General features: G+C 51.3%; 2 protein-coding genes and 1 long non-coding RNA gene across 18 annotated transcripts in view; 1 reads left to right on the top strand and 2 right to left on the bottom strand.

Annotated features, from left to right (window-relative positions):
- BCL2L11 (BCL2 like 11) overlaps window positions 1-5,684 on the bottom strand; it is a 50,159-nt gene extending 44,475 nt beyond the window's left edge. For 5 of the 13 annotated variants that reach the window (XR_005372402.1, XR_005372403.1, XM_038561428.1 and 2 more), the window contains exons 1-3: window positions 3,668-3,933; window positions 2,652-2,788; window positions 2,394-2,483 (exon numbers count right to left, since the gene is read on the bottom strand). Coding sequence is in view for 7 of the 13 variants with exons in the window: in XM_038561428.1 (XP_038417356.1) it covers window positions 2,394-2,483; window positions 2,652-2,788; window positions 3,668-3,933 (493 nt within the window). In the remaining 6 variants the exon portion in view is untranslated. Of the gene's footprint in view, window positions 1-2,393; window positions 2,789-3,095; window positions 3,407-3,667; window positions 3,934-5,427 lie in introns of those variants that run through there. The other 8 variants (XR_005372399.1, XR_005372400.1, XR_005372401.1 and 5 more) reach the window with 5 other exon arrangements.
- On the top strand, window positions 3,491-15,703 carry LOC111090605. 2 transcript variants are annotated; one of them, XR_005372405.1, is made up of 3 exons: window positions 3,491-3,647; window positions 8,457-9,059; window positions 15,098-15,703. It is a non-coding gene; the product is annotated as an uncharacterized LOC111090605 (long non-coding RNA). The 2 variants fall into 2 exon arrangements; XR_005372404.1 differs by lacking the exon at window positions 3,491-3,647 and adding an exon at window positions 6,146-7,366.
- The window catches only part of ACOXL (acyl-CoA oxidase like), a 348,079-nt gene continuing 340,225 nt past the window's right edge, over window positions 8,153-16,006 (bottom strand). For all 3 annotated transcript variants that reach the window (XM_038561425.1, XM_038561423.1, XM_038561424.1), the window contains one exon: window positions 8,153-9,033. In XM_038561425.1, the coding sequence (XP_038417353.1) occupies window positions 8,833-9,033 (201 nt within the window). In that variant the 3' untranslated portion in view covers window positions 8,153-8,832. The remainder of the gene's footprint in view (window positions 9,034-16,006) is intronic.

Here is a 16,006-nt window from a genome sequence, read left to right as displayed (position 1 = left end):
TAACATCTACTTGATGTACATCCTAGACAAGAATTCACTTTCTCATTAGAACAAAGATACAAGGTCAGAACTGCAAGATCTACTGCTATCTACCCCAACTTGCTGAGCAGAAACTCTTATGAGTGAAGGAGTTCCTCTTTATAATCTCACATTTGTGGTGTCCCAGCTAAAACCAATCATAAAGACTTCTCCATGAAAAATGTATTTTGCAATAAATTACCAAAAGCTTCACTGAAGATCTTCATGGATATGGTTCAGTAAAAAACACTCTAAACATAATTAGAAACTAGAGAAAAGAACCCAAATGTATCAACTCGGCATATTTCAGGGGTCTTTAGGCATGGAACTGTTAGAAGAATGAGCAGGAAAGAAGTTAGAAACTACAGAGAGGGTCAATTTTATGCTTCAGTTTGATAAAACTCACATCTGACTAAGTCCTCTCCAGTTCCCCATTTGTCCCCCACCCCAACAAACAAATCTCCCCAGAACCTAATTCTGAAAACTTACCTTGGTGCACTAACCCAAACTCCTTATATCTTATCATTTAATCCTCTCCATTCAAGTCTCAGTTATCATGCCAATCTACTAGAATGTAGTTACTACTATAAAATTACACCTTGGGACCCATGACTCGACTTCACAGGTATAAACATAACTTTACTTAATAACTTAGATCGTGATCTCTGAAGAATTACATCTGTCATCTTGAGTAACGGTGCCTACCTTATAATAAGCTCGCTGAAAATAGTATGTCACTGTACATACTTAAAAAAACAAAACAAAACAAAAAACACACTATCTCACCCACTCTTCCTGATTAAGAGAAACTATTTTTGTGCATTAAGCCACCACCTGTAGAGGCAGATTTATAGGTCTGCAGGAAAAATTACAAGGCTTCCAAAGGATCCTTAAAATACACAGGTTTTCAAAAACACATACCATAAAGCCCCGTTCACTCAGAGTGAGCAAGAATGCTGTAGATTCATATACTCGGGAGAACTTTCATGGGCAAACATTTACAAGTACCAACTAGGAAGGTTCAAATGAATTCAGGATGGTCGTAATTATCAAAGCAATAGTAGCAATAAACTTCAAGCTCCTTTCCCTAAGGAGGGATCTTAACAAAGTCTATCTCAACTTTTAGCAGAAGATATCTAGCCAACATGCAGCTACTGGTGTCTTTACCATCTCTCTTTGCTACTTCCCAGGTATCCCCAACCAGATAAGCAACCAATTCTCTGAGGTTCTAACTATAACACAGGGACAGACCTGCAGCTCTCTGAAGGCCGAGACACAGAGCCCAATAGTATCTGCAAATTCAAGATTTGTCATTGTCTTCCAGGACTTGGTTTTAGTTAGACTTTGGCCAAAGTGTGATCTACGTTGTAAGAAAATCTATACTGGATCCTTAAGGAATAATACTGCCAACTTCTATCTCATCGGTGCAGGAAGGAAGGACTTATCTGTCCAAATGGTAAGCAAGATTCTGGTGAATCCTGACCAAGACATTTTCTATTAGTGGGAAAGAGTGATTTGAATCAATATATACTTACTCCCTTACTGAGGCTGCCAGAACTGAACATGCTCAAAGTCACATGCTGGGGGCTCAAGGGTCAAATCTAGCAAACAGATGTTTTTATTTGGCTTGCTCTAAATTGTCAATTGTCAATCTGCACTCCTGGGCTATTTTGCACTATACAATATAGGAAAACCTACCATTCTGAGACCACACGCCCACAGTCGGGGGCAGTTACGATCTCCAATCTGCCACAGTCCTTACCAGTTCAGTTTCCTCACTGATTGTACTGTCAGGTTTTTTTGGTTCAGACCCTAGAGCAGTCTTTAACCCCTGAAATAAAATCCCACAATCTCATCTTCTTAGTACTATATCCAAAACCTCTGAGCAAACAAAAAATCAGCTCAAAGAGAAATCGAGTGGAAAACAAACCATTTTTGTGATGCTATATTGGTACTGCCTTGATGAATTAGATCACTTTTTAAGTGTCATTTTTGAAAATGGGGAACTTGTCTCATCTTTCTTCATGTTTGGTTATGTCGTTAAGCTATTTGCTATATTTGACCGAGTCCCCTTCAAGCATAAGGTCATTAATAGTTAAGTCTTAGTGGTTAGAACAACACACACACACTTTAATGAAGGCAGGCGGCCAGGATCAATAGGTGATACTAGATACGTTTTATCACTGCCACAAAACTTGGTAACATGTATAAAAAAAAAATGTTGGTTTTGAGGTCTTATTTGACATCCCCATCAAAATATGGACTAAATCAATAAAAGGATTCTAAAAGAGAGTTTAATTTAAATGCCACACACAGCCTTTAGACAGATATTCAAGCAACCACACATTAACTACTCTTACCCAGGTATTGCTTACCCATTGCACTGAGATAATGGTTGAAGGCCTGGCAAGGAGGACTTGGGGTTTGTGTTGATTTGTCACAACTCATGGGTGCCGGGCTCCTGTCTGTGTCAAAAGAGAAATACCCACTGGAGGATCGAGACAGCAGGGAGGATCTTCTCACAAAGATGAAAAGCGGGGATCTGGTAGCAAAAGGGCCGGGGCTGGCTGGTGGGGCCAGCGGGCCCTGAGGGCTGCCTTGGGGGCAGCGGTCCCCTTCGCCTTCAGGATTACCTTGCTGTTCTGTCTGTAGAGAGGTAGGGGCCCCAGGCCTGAGCTGAGGAGGCCTCTCAGCAGGCTGCAATTGTCCACCTTCTCTGTCACACTCAGAACTTACATCTGAAGGTTGCTTTGCCATTTGGTCTTTTTTTCTGCAAATAAAGCAAAAACTAAGATTATCTTAAGCAAAATAATAATTACAACAAGTAAATTTAGCTAACTTTTGCGGATTCCTCCAAAGCTTTTAGAACAGCAAATACTTTAAGTTGTTGGTTCATACACTTCTCTGAGGATCTTCCAAATAAGAATAAAAACACACCTAAAATAACAAAGGTACCTCTATCTTTGCGGGGGGAGGGGAGGGGGTGGGACTAAACTTCCTGCCACCAAACAAAACACAATTACAAGGTCAATGTGAAACTGGTGCTGTCTCACACTCACACACTCATACACACACACATGTTTCAGAAGCCGCTTGTGTTAAGTGTATTCACATGCACTCTTTGCTCAGGGCCGACTTGAATAAGTCGGAAACTCCCAGCAGGCTCCGATTTCCCGGGATCAGATACCGCGCTGGAGCACAGGAGCGGGCGCAGATGCAGCGATTGCAGGCGGCTGGCCGCGTTCCCCACTCCGGCCCCATTGTTCTGCCGAAAGTGCTGAGGGCAGCAAGTCTGGGGAAGGTTTGGCAAGGGCCGGCAGTCGTAGTAAGTGCGTCACAATAGAGTTTGTAACTCGGAGCGCGGCTCGGCCGGGGCTCGGGCGCTCCCCGCCCGCGGTCCCTCCCGCTCCCCGCCCGCGCGCCCCTCCTCCCGCAGGGGGCAGCGCGCCGCGCGGAGCCCGACGCAACTTCTCCGGACGAACCCGCACAGTGGGGTGCACACCTCCAAGTGGGGGGCAGTGACCCCCGAAGCCGTCCCCGGGCGCCCCCTGCAAAGTGCCCAAGTAACTCCGCACACTAGGCTCCCCGGGCGCGCGGCCCCTGCGTCCCACCGACCCTGCCCTGTGGAGGTATTCGGGCCGAAACTCACGTCCGCCCCTTCCCTTCCGATCGTCGCGTCCGGGCCCGGGCCCCGCGGCGTCCCGCCCGCGTCCTTCGCCGACCCGGAGCCCCCTGACCGTCAGCACGAAGGGAGCGCGGGAGACAAAGCCCGGGACTCGCGTTCAGAGCCCCCGGGGCCGCGCAGAGCCCACCACCGGCCGCCCGCCCGCCGCCGCCGCGCTCCGCCGGGCAGCCCAGGGCTCCCCGCGCCGCGCCTCTGGCCCGCGCTGCCCCGGCCGCCGCCGCCGGGAACATCCTCCGCCTCCTCCCGCTCCTCCCCTCGCGCACTGCGCCCGCCGCCGCCGGCACCGCCGACCTCCCCGCGCCGCTGGCGCCGGGTGCCCGCGCTCCCAATTGGCCCGCGCGCGCTCGCTCCCCGCCGCAGCCAATAGCCGCCGCCCGCGGGGGCGGCGCCTACGGGCCAGGCCGCCAAAGGCGAGGCGATTGTTGACAAACTCGCCTCCGAAGGCTGCCCCGGCCCCGGCCCCGGCGGCCGCGGCGGGAGTCCCGGCGACCCGAGCTGCCCAGGTGCCCCCCAGCCCGCCCCGCCTGTGCCCGTCCGGGGGCCGCGCGAGCCTCCGGGTTCCCGCCGCGCCAGGCCGGTCACCTGGAGACAAAGCAGGAGCCTCGCGCTCTCCGCACCCGCAGAGCCGACCTCGGACCCCAGTCCTTGCCGCTGGCCGCCGACCCCCGCCCGGGCCGGCTGGCCGAAGACCCCAAAGGCCGCCCCTTCCCCTAGCCGGGGCACCCACCGTCCTCCACAAATTCCTCCCTCTTCTTCCCCGAGCGCGGCGCGTACGCTCCAAATCCAAGCCGCCGCCACTGGCCACGGGCACGCATGTCCGCGCGCACCCGTGAGCGCGGCAGACAACGAACACATCCACGCCCCGGTCTCCCGCGGCCGGCGGGTCTTCCGCCACGAGCTCGGACACCGAGTAACAGGCCCCCGAGGGCACCGCACCGCCCGGCGCACTGCGAGGGAGTGGGGGTGCCCCACGCACGGAGCAGGTCCTGCGGCCCGAGGCTCGCCCATCGCGTGGCGCCGGCGATCGGCGGCCCTCGGCCCCTCGCCGTCGGGATCGTGCGGCTGCTGGTGTCTGCGGCGCAGCCGCGGCCCGGGCAGGGCAGGGCGCCCCCAGGCACGTCCAGAAGAGCGCGAACGCTGCAGCCGCCCTGAAACCTCCGCCTCAACCGGTGCAAGGAAAAAGCCGAGGCTCGCCAGTGAAAGAACCGCCGCAGTTCCGCAAATCCTCCGCAACGGGCCCGAGCACGCGAGGACAGCCAAGCCGCCAGACCAGCTCCGACGGCGCGGCCGCTACCTGGGGAATGGGGGGTGGGGGGTGGGGAGGGAGTCTCGGGACAGGGCGGCGACACTTGCCGGCCGGCCGCGCAGCCTAGTACCCAGGAGCGGGGCCGCAGCTCCCGGGACAGCGCCGAGAGCGCGCGCTGCCTTTCCCCGCCGGCCCCGAGAAGCTTCTCCGCTCCCTGGCGCGCGGAATCCCCGGCCCGAGGCGCACTTCGGCCGAGCGCCCCGAGCTCTGCGCGCACGCCCCCTCCCCGACCTGGACCTGCGTGGGGGAGGGAGCCCGCCCCGCCGGACCGCTGCCTCCCGCCCGGCGACCAGAGTGCGACGGGGACCTGCAGCTGCCTGCACGTGCTCGGGAAGGGGGCGGGGGTGGCGCCCACCTGGCTCCGGCGCCTGTCTTCCGTCCTTACCCCGCCCGCTCCCGGGGGTTCGGAGGTATTTACCTTGCGTTTCTCAGTCCGAGAGTCAGAGTCAGACATTGGGGGGGACGAGGGCCAAGGAAAGGGCGCCAAAGGGGTGGCGGCGGGAGCGGGGCAAAGCGAGCAGCCCGTGGCGATGCTGGCCGCAGTGGGCTGGGGCGCGTAGGGCGACTGTGAGAATCCGGTGGCGGCGGCGGCGGCGGCGGCGACGCGGGACGGAGCCCTCTCGCAAGACCCAGACCTGGAGGCTGCGCGGAGCGAAGTGAAACCTGCACAGCCCTGCAGCTCCGCTCAGACTGGCGGCCCCGCGCCCTCAGCCAATCGCCGCGAGCTCCGCCCCCGCCAGGTCCCGCCCCGCCGCGCGGGCCCGACGCCCCGCCCCGCCCCGCCGCGCCGCAGCGGCTGGCGCGCTCAGGCTCCAACAGGTAAAGGCGGGGGTGGCCCGGACGGGTTCCCCTGCGCGCGCCGCCGGCCCGGCCCCCCGCCGGGCGTGTTTACTGGAGTGACTAAGGCTGCCTGAAGGCCTGAGCGCTCCGGTACCGCCCCCCGCCCCCCGCCCCCCACCCCCACCCCCACCCCTCCCCCGCCAGTGTACCCTGGCCTCGCCCGGATCCAGCGGGGCCAGTGCGTGCGCGTGGAACGGAGGGGGCGCTCCGGGCACACTGAACCGGGCCGGGCCGCTGCAGCCGGCGGAAAGCCTCAGGAGGCGCCGCTGAGCCCTCGATCGGCCGCGGGAATTTCTGAGCCGCTCTGGGGCAGGCGCGGGCACTGGGTTGATCCTCGAGAACGCGAGGGGCCGAGGTTGGGCAGAGGGTCTCTGGGTTCTCCTCTCTCCCAGAGTCCGGGGTACTGGGTGAGTCGAGGCCCCGACGTGCCGGGCTGCTCATCTTGCTCGCCCCAGCCTCACGCGGTAGTCTTAGGCGCCCTCCTTATGCCCCCTGGCAGGGGCACCTCGCTTTCTCCCGGGCCGGCCCTCCTACGGTTAAGGGGCAGAGCCCTTAGTGGGGAGAGTGGAGACCAGGGCAAAGAGCGGATCCCCAGAGGCGTCTGTTCCGCAGCCCCGGTGCGAGGCAGGAAGGCGCTGCGCGAAGAGCAGGTAAAAACAGGGAAATGAAAAAAACTCGACAAAAATCCTTTCAAGAAAAAAAACAGAAGAAGAAGAAGAAGAAAAAAAGTCCAGAGGGATCTCGGCCTTCAGGTGGGAGAGGGTGGTATCACTGCTGGGTCGGGATCCTAAGGATTGGTCCGGCTCTCAGAGACCCGCCCGGAGGCGCGCTGAGGCCAGTGAAGGCGAGCCTGGGGAGTGATGTGGGCACGAAGTACCCCCTACCACTTCTCCCTGCGCGCCCCCACCCCCTCTCTCCTGGGTGCCGACGGCCTCACTCCCACTCCGGGACGTACTCCTCTGGGTCCACACCCTCATCTGTTCTCCTAATGGGGGTCCTGAGTCCCCACCCTTACCTCCTCCTGCGCTCCCGGGGCTAGCGGACAGCCGCGGCCGGGGGGGGGGTGTAGGGGGGCAAGGGCGATGATGGGAGATGGAACATCCTGCCGCGGGGAGACCTGGTTAGTTAGATGGCATAAAGAAACCGAGTTTAAGGATCCCCTAACGTCCCCCCGCCCCGAACCAAGAAGGAAGGGACCTCAGTTCAGAGGAGTAGATCAGCGAGGCGTTGTCCCGCTGCTGGCCACCTCGCTCGGTGTCCTACGCTGCATAAGCAGGTCAGGAACGTCGAGAAGACTGCACAGCCCCTGGTTAAACTCTTCTCAGCGCGTCTCTGAAGAGTCCTGAGCCAAGCGCAGGTGGCCAGGGGTCGTCGGAGGGACTCAAGAACGCACGCCCGGTTCTGCCCCGGAATTTCGTTGCAGGAGGGAAAGGACAAGGGCGTGCACGCGGCGAAGTGGGCGCAGAGCCCAGATGTCCACCCTGACCGTGGTTTGGAGCTGCTGCCCTGGACCTCAGGTGGCGGCCGCCGGCGGACAAACTCTTAAGCCTCAGCCGCCCTGCGTATCGCCCCGGGGCGGGGAGGGGGGAGACAACAGAACTGCACCCGCTGGGAGCCAGAAACCCGCCCGGGTGCTCCGAGCTCTCCGTGGGGTTGGGCGATGCAGACAGGGACAGGAAAAGAACCACGCAGAAGAGAGCCCTTGTGGTTGTCATCTGGTCCTATCAGCTCCGCCGCCCCCGCGTCGTCTGCTTTAGCGACCCTGTGAACACTTTAAAAAACAAAGGCGACAGGGAAAGCAACCCGTTAAACACTCTTATTTTGGGGCGCATGGGAGAGGTCGGCTCGGAGTCTGCTCCTCCCGCAGCCCCGACCGTGCTGGGGAGATTTGGCGGACCTCCCCGCGCCGGGCGACCTCCAGCTCTGCCCGCCCTCTCCTACCCGGTCTGGAGGTCCTCTGGAAACTGGCCACGGTCCAGAGAAGGGACAGTGGGGGAGGGGCAGGTAGGTGGGCGTTAGGTCTCTGCTCCGGTCCTGGCTGTCCCCTCGCGGACACGAGCAGAGCTGTGCTCACGCCTGCCTCTGCCCCACGAGATGTGGAGAGGGAGTGACGAGGACGGCTGGGGCTGAGGAAGGAGCAAGAATCAAGTGGGGCAGGGGGGATCCGAGAGACGGGACAGGGAATCTGCAGCCCTTGCCCGGACTACAGGCTGCCAGTGTGGTCTCCCCTAGTTCCGAAATCACCTTATTGCGGTGTACTGCCCCAGCCCGTCCCCCCATCCTCGGCAAGCAGCTGCAGCGCCTTTCCATCCGTTAATGCCTTTATTAAACTTTGTATCTATGCTCCTCTAAAGAACAGATTACAATTTCACATGGTAAAAGTATTTTCCGCGCGTCGCCTTACGGTCCGGAAGCCGCCTGCCTGGGAGGATGAGCCGGAGTTTGCGCTCTGCCGAGAGCAAACCTCCGGGCGCTCACTCCGCTTTCCCGGTCCGTGCGTCTCCTCTAAGACCCCAAGAGGGTCTGATTCACTGGAAAAGCATCACTTGCTGAACTGAAACTTTGCCCACGAGTGTTTGACTTTTTTTTTTTTTTTTTTTTACGCAGCATCAATCCGTTTCCCAAAATCACTGTAAATCTGAGTCACCGCTGACAGCAGGAGACCTTTGGTGGCACCCGGGTGTAGGCGCGTTCGCAGAGGAGCCAGCGTCTAGGGACTGACACTGGGAGAGGTGACTGCCGCTCCGGCACGGTTATCTGATAAAGCCGCATGTTCCGGGGCTGCCGCTTGGTTTCCTGTCCCAACAGCCCAACGCGCACCTCTCAAGCCTTTGTGGGAACCCTGCTCTGCGACCCAAATCCCCGAGAGCCCCGAGAGCCGGGACCCAGCGCATGCCAGACCAGCCTTGGCCCTAGTTCCAGGCGTCATAAAAGCTAGTGTCGTGGCAGCTGCGAGCGAGCACCACCCTTCGCACCACGCCCGCTATAACTTGGCTTCCAGCTTGCGCCGCTGAGAGCGCGCCCCTTCTCCGGGCTCGGGTTGCAGCGGTGCAGGGTAGAAGGCCCAGGCGGCCTTCGCATTGGTGATGCCTGCGATTGGGGCGTGGAGGGAGGTGTCTGGAATGTTAAAGGCAGAGATCACCCTCAGGGCATCATCCTTCACCGAGTCGCACAGATCCAGCAACTGAAAAACACAACGCAAAGTGACAGGTCAGATGTTGGCTCATTTGCACCGTGGCGTGCGTAGGCTTTGCGCCCACTCCCCACCCACCCTACAGGTACAGGGGAAACTTGTTTCCCTTTGGATTTTCTGGGACCCAGGAGGGTAGAGGCCGTTGGTCATGAATAACCTTCACAATGCCTTATCATAGAAATTCCTAAACCTGTGCCACCTGTCTGGCGGAAGCCGGCTCCCTTCAAACAGGGTTGGGGGCAGGCTCCAAAAATTATATGGGAATCTCAAGACCAAGGTCTGAGAATTTATCACTGGTCCCCTTGTCTGCCCTGCCCACCCCACCGCTCCAGTCCCCATCATAGCCCTCCTCTCCACCTCTGGAGTGCCTGGGGTGCCACCCTCTGGCGTGCAGAGGCAACTGAACAGGAAGAGCATGAGACAGGTGAACTAGTGGAGACATGCCCCAGTTTTCCCCAGACTAGCACCTTTCTCACCCCTGCCTGGCAGCAGGCCATGGTTCCTGAAATGCGCGGGAGGTGGGACTGGGGATACTGACACCAAGCATTGGCATCTCTGCACCTTCCACCTGGCTGATGCAGGAAATCAACCTGCAGTTAAGGAGAACACCAAGGAACCCGGAAGATACCCTCATGTATTCTGGAAGGCATAGATAAGACATCTCAGCAGAAGGGAGGGGAAAACGGAAGCTAGTGATTTGGGGGGAGCTGCATTGGGTGTATTTTAATTTCATTGTCCATGGTTTAAGTGCCAGTGCATTTTTTTTTTTATTCTGGTGTGTGGGGGGAGGGGTGGTGGTAGTGGAAATAAAGCTATCAAAATAATAGATTTTTTTTTTCTAAAACTCAACAAGGAAGGACAAGGCAGAGGGACTGCTTTCCTTTCCCATAACCAGCTGCATACTTTACCCCTCCATTTTCAAGTTTTCAGCCAGCCATAAATTTCTTTCACTCACCAAATCACAGTTAGTCCCCAGTTTTCATGGTTCATTTTTATGGTTTGAAAAACATCACTTAACAACAGCCCCACCTTTGCTGCCCTCACAGTGGTGGTCATCACTAAGCTATACTAACACTTGTAAAGAGCACAGTTCCCTTAAAGGAGCCCCAAATGCCATTTTAGGTGTTTAGAGACAATGAGGGGAGGGGTCCCCAAAACAGAGGTTGGGGTAGGGTAAGGGAAATAGTCTAACAATACAACTTCCTTTAAATGTGCTCTATTACATCAGTCATTTCTAATGAAAACCTTCATTCTTTACACACTGGTTAAGCATCATAAAATCAGTAGTGAAAAGACTTTGATCATATTTGCAAGATGCACTGTGATGAACTTTCACTGACCAAGATTTCAAAGTTTGTAATTAATACTCTTGACAAATCCCTGACTAATCTGTCAACTCTTAAGGTCTTTAACCACATACTTCAAAACCATGAGATGGTGTATAAGTCCTTAAACCTTCTACATATTGTAATTTCATTATTCAAGATAACTTTCCCTTTAGGTTTGCATCATGAGACTCAACCAGTTTTTGTCATACATTCAACAATGGTGGAGATTCAATTATCTGAATGAGTGTTAAGTGGAAGAGAGTATGAGTTTGGTCTGTTCAAACACAGAACAAGTACTCAGAGACAGAAATTGCAGGAGGCAGATTTCTGTTCAACATTTTTACAACTTTAAAAATAAGAATAAAATAGATTTTTAAAAAGGATCCAATGGCTGGAGTCCTATCCTATGGTACAGATTTTGCTGGGCTTGGGAGGTTTAGTAATACACACTGTGGCCCCAGGCCTCCTCTATTAAGGAGATATTGAAGAATTTTTTTTTAAAGATTTTATATATTTATTCATGAGAGAGAGAGAGAGAGAGAGAGGCAGAGTCACAGGCAGAGGGAGAAGCAAGCTCCATGCAGGGAACCTGATGTGGGACTTGATCCCCGGTCTCTAGGATCAGGTCCTGGGCTGAAGGCGGCACTAAACCGCTGAGCCACCTGGGCTGCCGGATATCGAAAAATATTAAAGGCTTTTTATAAATACATCTTAATACAAAGTTAACTTAGGTAGTTACTATAACATTTATTATTATGTATACAATATATATTTTTTTATTATCAGGGAGCCCCATAGGACTAAGCAAAGTACAGGCATACCTCAGAGATACTGCAGGCTCAGTTCCAGACCATGGCTACGAAGCAAATATTGCAGTAAAGCAAGTCAAATGAATTTCTTGGATTCCCAGTGCATACAAAAATTATGTTTACACCATAGTGTAGTATGTTAAGTGTGCAATAGCATTATGTCTCAAAACAACATATATTGATTAAGAAATATTGTTGCTAAAAAATGCTAACCATCATCTGAGCTTCCAGCTAGTCATACTCACTGATCACAGATCACCATAACAAACATTATAATAATAAATAATAAAATAATAAAAAGCTTCAAATATTTCAAGAATTACCCAAATGTGACACAGAGACATAAAGTGAAAAAATGCTGTTGAAACAATGGCGTCGATAGATCTGCTTAGTACTGGGTTGTCACAAATCTTCAATTTGTAAAAACTGCACTATTTATGAAACACAATAAAACAAGGTATGCCTGTAGTATTAAAGTTTAGCTTTATTACCAAACATACACCCCCATAATACAAGCACAAAAATAGCACATGTTGTAACCTCCCCCTTGCTCCCCCACCCACACCCCATTCTGCCAGTATGTGACCCTACTGTGCTAGATGAAGCATCCCAAGCCCACCCATCTCAGTACAAAGAAAACTCACCAGCTTTTGAGGAAACACCAATGAATAGGTGCCCTTAAAAATAAAAGAGCATGAACAAAGTTGTAAATTCTTAAGAAAAATTTTCAAGGATAGACCTAAAGCATTGGCAGTATTGCTCTAAAATAATAAGAACATTGGATCCACTGAACTATCCAGGGAGTGAAATTTGAGAATAATTACTCGGAAGAAAGTGGAAGCATTCAACACTTGAGGGACAGTAGGTGGACAGGGTAACATATGGATTTTCAGGAGGAGATTTATAACATCAATTTGGCTTCCTACCCCCACCTAGTTGCAGTAGGTTCTCTCTTTTTCTTCCCCCTTTGAAAGTCTTAGCAATTTTCTTATTCCAGTTGGGAGACTAGGATGGTTTAGAATGGGCAGTATCTAAGCTTTATGGCACTCTGAACAAAAAAAAACCTGTTTTTTTCTCATGTTGGTATTAATTATAATACAGATGCTCCAGGTGTGAGGTGTCCAGTGAACTTGCCGCCACGCCCCAGCTATTCCTATGACCTTGTGCAGAAGTTTTTCTTGACTCTTCCCACATCTCCCACCTCTGTTCCCAGCACAGGGGACCTTCTGGTATTCTCTGTGTCATATCTTTTACCCCAACTTGAAATGTCCCTCAATTAGCCCTTTTCTTGCTTGGGCATTGTGATGAGTCTTTTTCTCCATCCCTTGAACCTGGGCTGCCTTGTGGCTTGTCTTGACCAATATAATGTAGAGAAAGTGACACTGTGTGAATTCCAGAGATTAGGTCTCAAGAAGCTTCGCAATGCCCACTCTTGCTTCCTAGGACCCTGAGATCACTTGCTGTGCAGGTCTAGCTCACTGGATGTTGCCCAGGGCCATGTGGAGAAGGTAACTAAAACAGGTATCTTCCTTTTAAAATTCAAATGCCATTCACTAGCAGTGGGGTGGGTCATCTTCAGCTATACTTCTACCCTCTTAATTATCTGAGGCCAAATTCTATAATTACACAATTAAAGCAGTTAACAGTGAGGTGTAACTCACTGATTGGCTTAACTGAAGGAGAATTTCAGTTGTAGAAACATAGTTTATAAAGCCAAATGACTGTTTAGTCAGTGAGGTATCTGAGAAAGAATTTTTTTTTTTTTTTTTTCTGAGAAAGAATTTGAATAGCAGGCTGGAAGTCCCACTGTAGACCACCACCCACTCTGCTTTCCTAATCTGGTTTAGAAAGCAAATCACCAGGACTTGCCTTGTAACCATCTGCCATGCCTTTATCATCTCTTCAAGGGGCTTTAGATTCCAACAAAAATACTCAGTAACATCAAAGTGTCAAGGATGGGGGGAAAAGGCAGAAAATATTTGCAACTGGGGATTCCAAGTCTTGTAAATGTTTAGGTTCTCCTGCACCATTAGAAGAGGGGAAACAGGGCAGCCTGGGTGGCTCAGTGGTTTAAGCGCCCAGGGCGTGATCCTGGAGTCCTGGGATTGAGTCCCATGTCAGGCTCCCTGCATGGAGCCTGCTTCTCCCTCCTCCTGTGTCTCTGCCTCCCTCCCTCTCTCTCTGTGTCTATCATGAATAAATAAATAACATCTTAAAAAAAAAGAAAAAGAAGAGGGGAAACAGATGGGGCCCAGCTAGACCTAACCAGAGTCATTTGGTGTGATGGAACGGACTGGCACATTTCTATCACTTTCTTTCATGGGACTGTAGCATTTCCCTGCTCCCAGAGATTTCTTAAACAAGGATGGCCAACAGGGGTTTGTCTCCAAGGCCTGGAGTCTGTCTACTTATAAAGTGTCGGTTAGAGGTCTGACCTCAGAATTGGTTGGGAGGATGGAATGAGGTAGTTATGTGAAGGCTACCCTGTAAGTTGCAAAAGGCAGCAAAAGAAAGTCGTTGATTCTTTATCGCCCAAATACCATCATTAGGGCCTTTAAAGGCTTCCAAGAAACTCATATTCACTAAGTTTCAATGTGCATCTGTCCCTTTACACAGAGACTTGGAGACTGAGTGTGACAGTATATGGAAATCTAGCCACACACATGGACACATGACTTGCCACATCTATCCAAATGGATTTCTCTTTTTATTCTAGGATGCCTATGGTGTTTCTTGTTCAAAATAGATTTAAAGAGATCCTTCTTAGAGAAGGTATACATCAACACATATGCCTTTCATCAGCTAGTAGGTGGGCTCCACTTGTGATGTGATGGCAGCCTGAAAATGACAAACTAGGGAATAGGTACAAAGATGTTTCTTATTGTATGATTTGGTCCCTTTTATAGGTCTGAAACCTTTTATAATGATTGTATAATGATTGTATATGTGTGCACATGTGTGTTCTGTAGCCCCCTGATTCAGACCCTCACCAAGTTCTTTAGAGTCTTACCTCACAAGATTACCTTACTTGAGTATTGTTTTGATCTGATAATTTTCTTCCAAAAAGCCCAGAATCACTTCCACTTACTTCTCAGGTTAAAGTAAAATTATTGATTGTGAACTTGAATCCTTTAACAGTATTTGATTTCTTCTGTTCCGACAACTAGTTTCCTTACCTACAGCCCAAGAACAGTCTGCCCCTTCACCATGGGCCAACCAAATTTATCTTGTTTTCCACCTGACGATCTTTATTATTAACTGAATCACCACATTTGCCATTCTTCTTTACTTGACACACTCTAACTTAATTAGGCCTCTTTCAAGCCTTCTGTTCTTGGATATAGATTACCTACCAAGTATAGCCTTCGTGAAATAGTTCCTGTGTTAGCTGAAAGAACATGGACATGTCATTTAACTTTGCTCCAAATCACATACCTCATAACTGGTACAACCAGGGTTTTAACCCAGAGCCTTCTGCTTTCACAGCCCCATCTACCTATTCTTCCTCCATCTTTCCCCCTTCCTCTAATGTTTCTATCCCTGGAGGGTACAAGGTGTTTCAATGAGGGAATGCTTCTATCCCTGTCCAAATTTTTGACCTCTGATGTTCTTCCTAAGTCAGAATTGATGTTCCATATGTGCTGAGTGTGGTCTGGCCAGCCACACTAGCTCACATTCCCCAAGAGGACTAGGCGCCATGGGCAGCCCTGGGGGCCTCTAGGATCTTGCCACTAGAGGGAGTCGCTGGGGATGTTGGCTTCAGGGCCAGCTGCCATGATGCAAAAGGGCCAGCCTGATGATCTGGATGCTCTTCCTGAGAAAGATAAGACTCCCAGTCTTCAGAAACTAAGCTTAGGCCAGTGAGGCTCAGGTACAAGGGTATTTGAGAAACAACAGATTTTCTGTCTTGCTCTGCAGGTTCTTCTTCAGGAAGTTGGATGAACTCTGCTGGACAAGTCTTCAGGCCTTCCCTCTTCCTCTGTCCATACCTTAAGTCACCAAACACAATTCAAATCCCTTCAGAAGAGCAACTTTTGACTGTCAAATAATGGTCAGTGAAAATTACCACAATCAAGGAATTCAATCTTCAGCTACTATAGACTTTCAAACTCACTGAATTCTCAGAGGCTGTGACCTTACTTCTTTCCCATTTGTTCACCTTTCCTAAAGAGTCACCAACCCCTGAAGACAAAGGGTCAGGATGGTAGGTCTGTATCAGGTAATCTGCCACCTTAGCTCCAAATGCTTGGCTAGTGGTAAAGATAAAGAAAAACATACTTGAAACACTCACATGGGGGCATAAAAGCACACGATGTGTTATGATTTGAGCTGTCTTGATTTACATAACCACTGGAAAGGGGAACTCTACTCTTGTACTGACCACTTGCATCTCAAGGCAGCCAGACCTTATTTGATTTGGCTTTCTGATCCCAAGAACATGTACATTTTCATGGCTTTCTCTACAACCAAGTTCCATTAGCAAGAAATGAAATTCTGTGGTTCTATTAAATAATCAGGACTCTAGCTTCATATTTTCTCTAAATCAATATAAATTATATTTTATTTGATTATTTCTTCAGCTAATAAAAATATTTAGTATAATCTGAAATGTCAGAATAGAAAAACTTGCCTTCCTTACCAACCAAAACCAAAACACCTCATTTTGCCTAACCAAAGAGTTCATTTTGAGGAGAGACAAATTAACCTCCAAAATGTCCTTCCTATTGCAATGTTTTTCAACCAGAGTGTGCACGATCCTATTATTTCCTAAATATTAATGACAATGCCTATTTCAGTAAAGGAGTAGGACTTGGAACCCTGGGGTTC

This window comes from Canis lupus, chromosome 17, assembly GCF_011100685.1.
Source record: "Canis lupus familiaris isolate Mischka breed German Shepherd chromosome 17, alternate assembly UU_Cfam_GSD_1.0, whole genome shotgun sequence".
NCBI lineage: Eukaryota > Metazoa > Chordata > Mammalia > Carnivora > Canidae > Canis > Canis lupus.
This window is presented reverse-complemented; position numbering and strand designations above follow the sequence as displayed.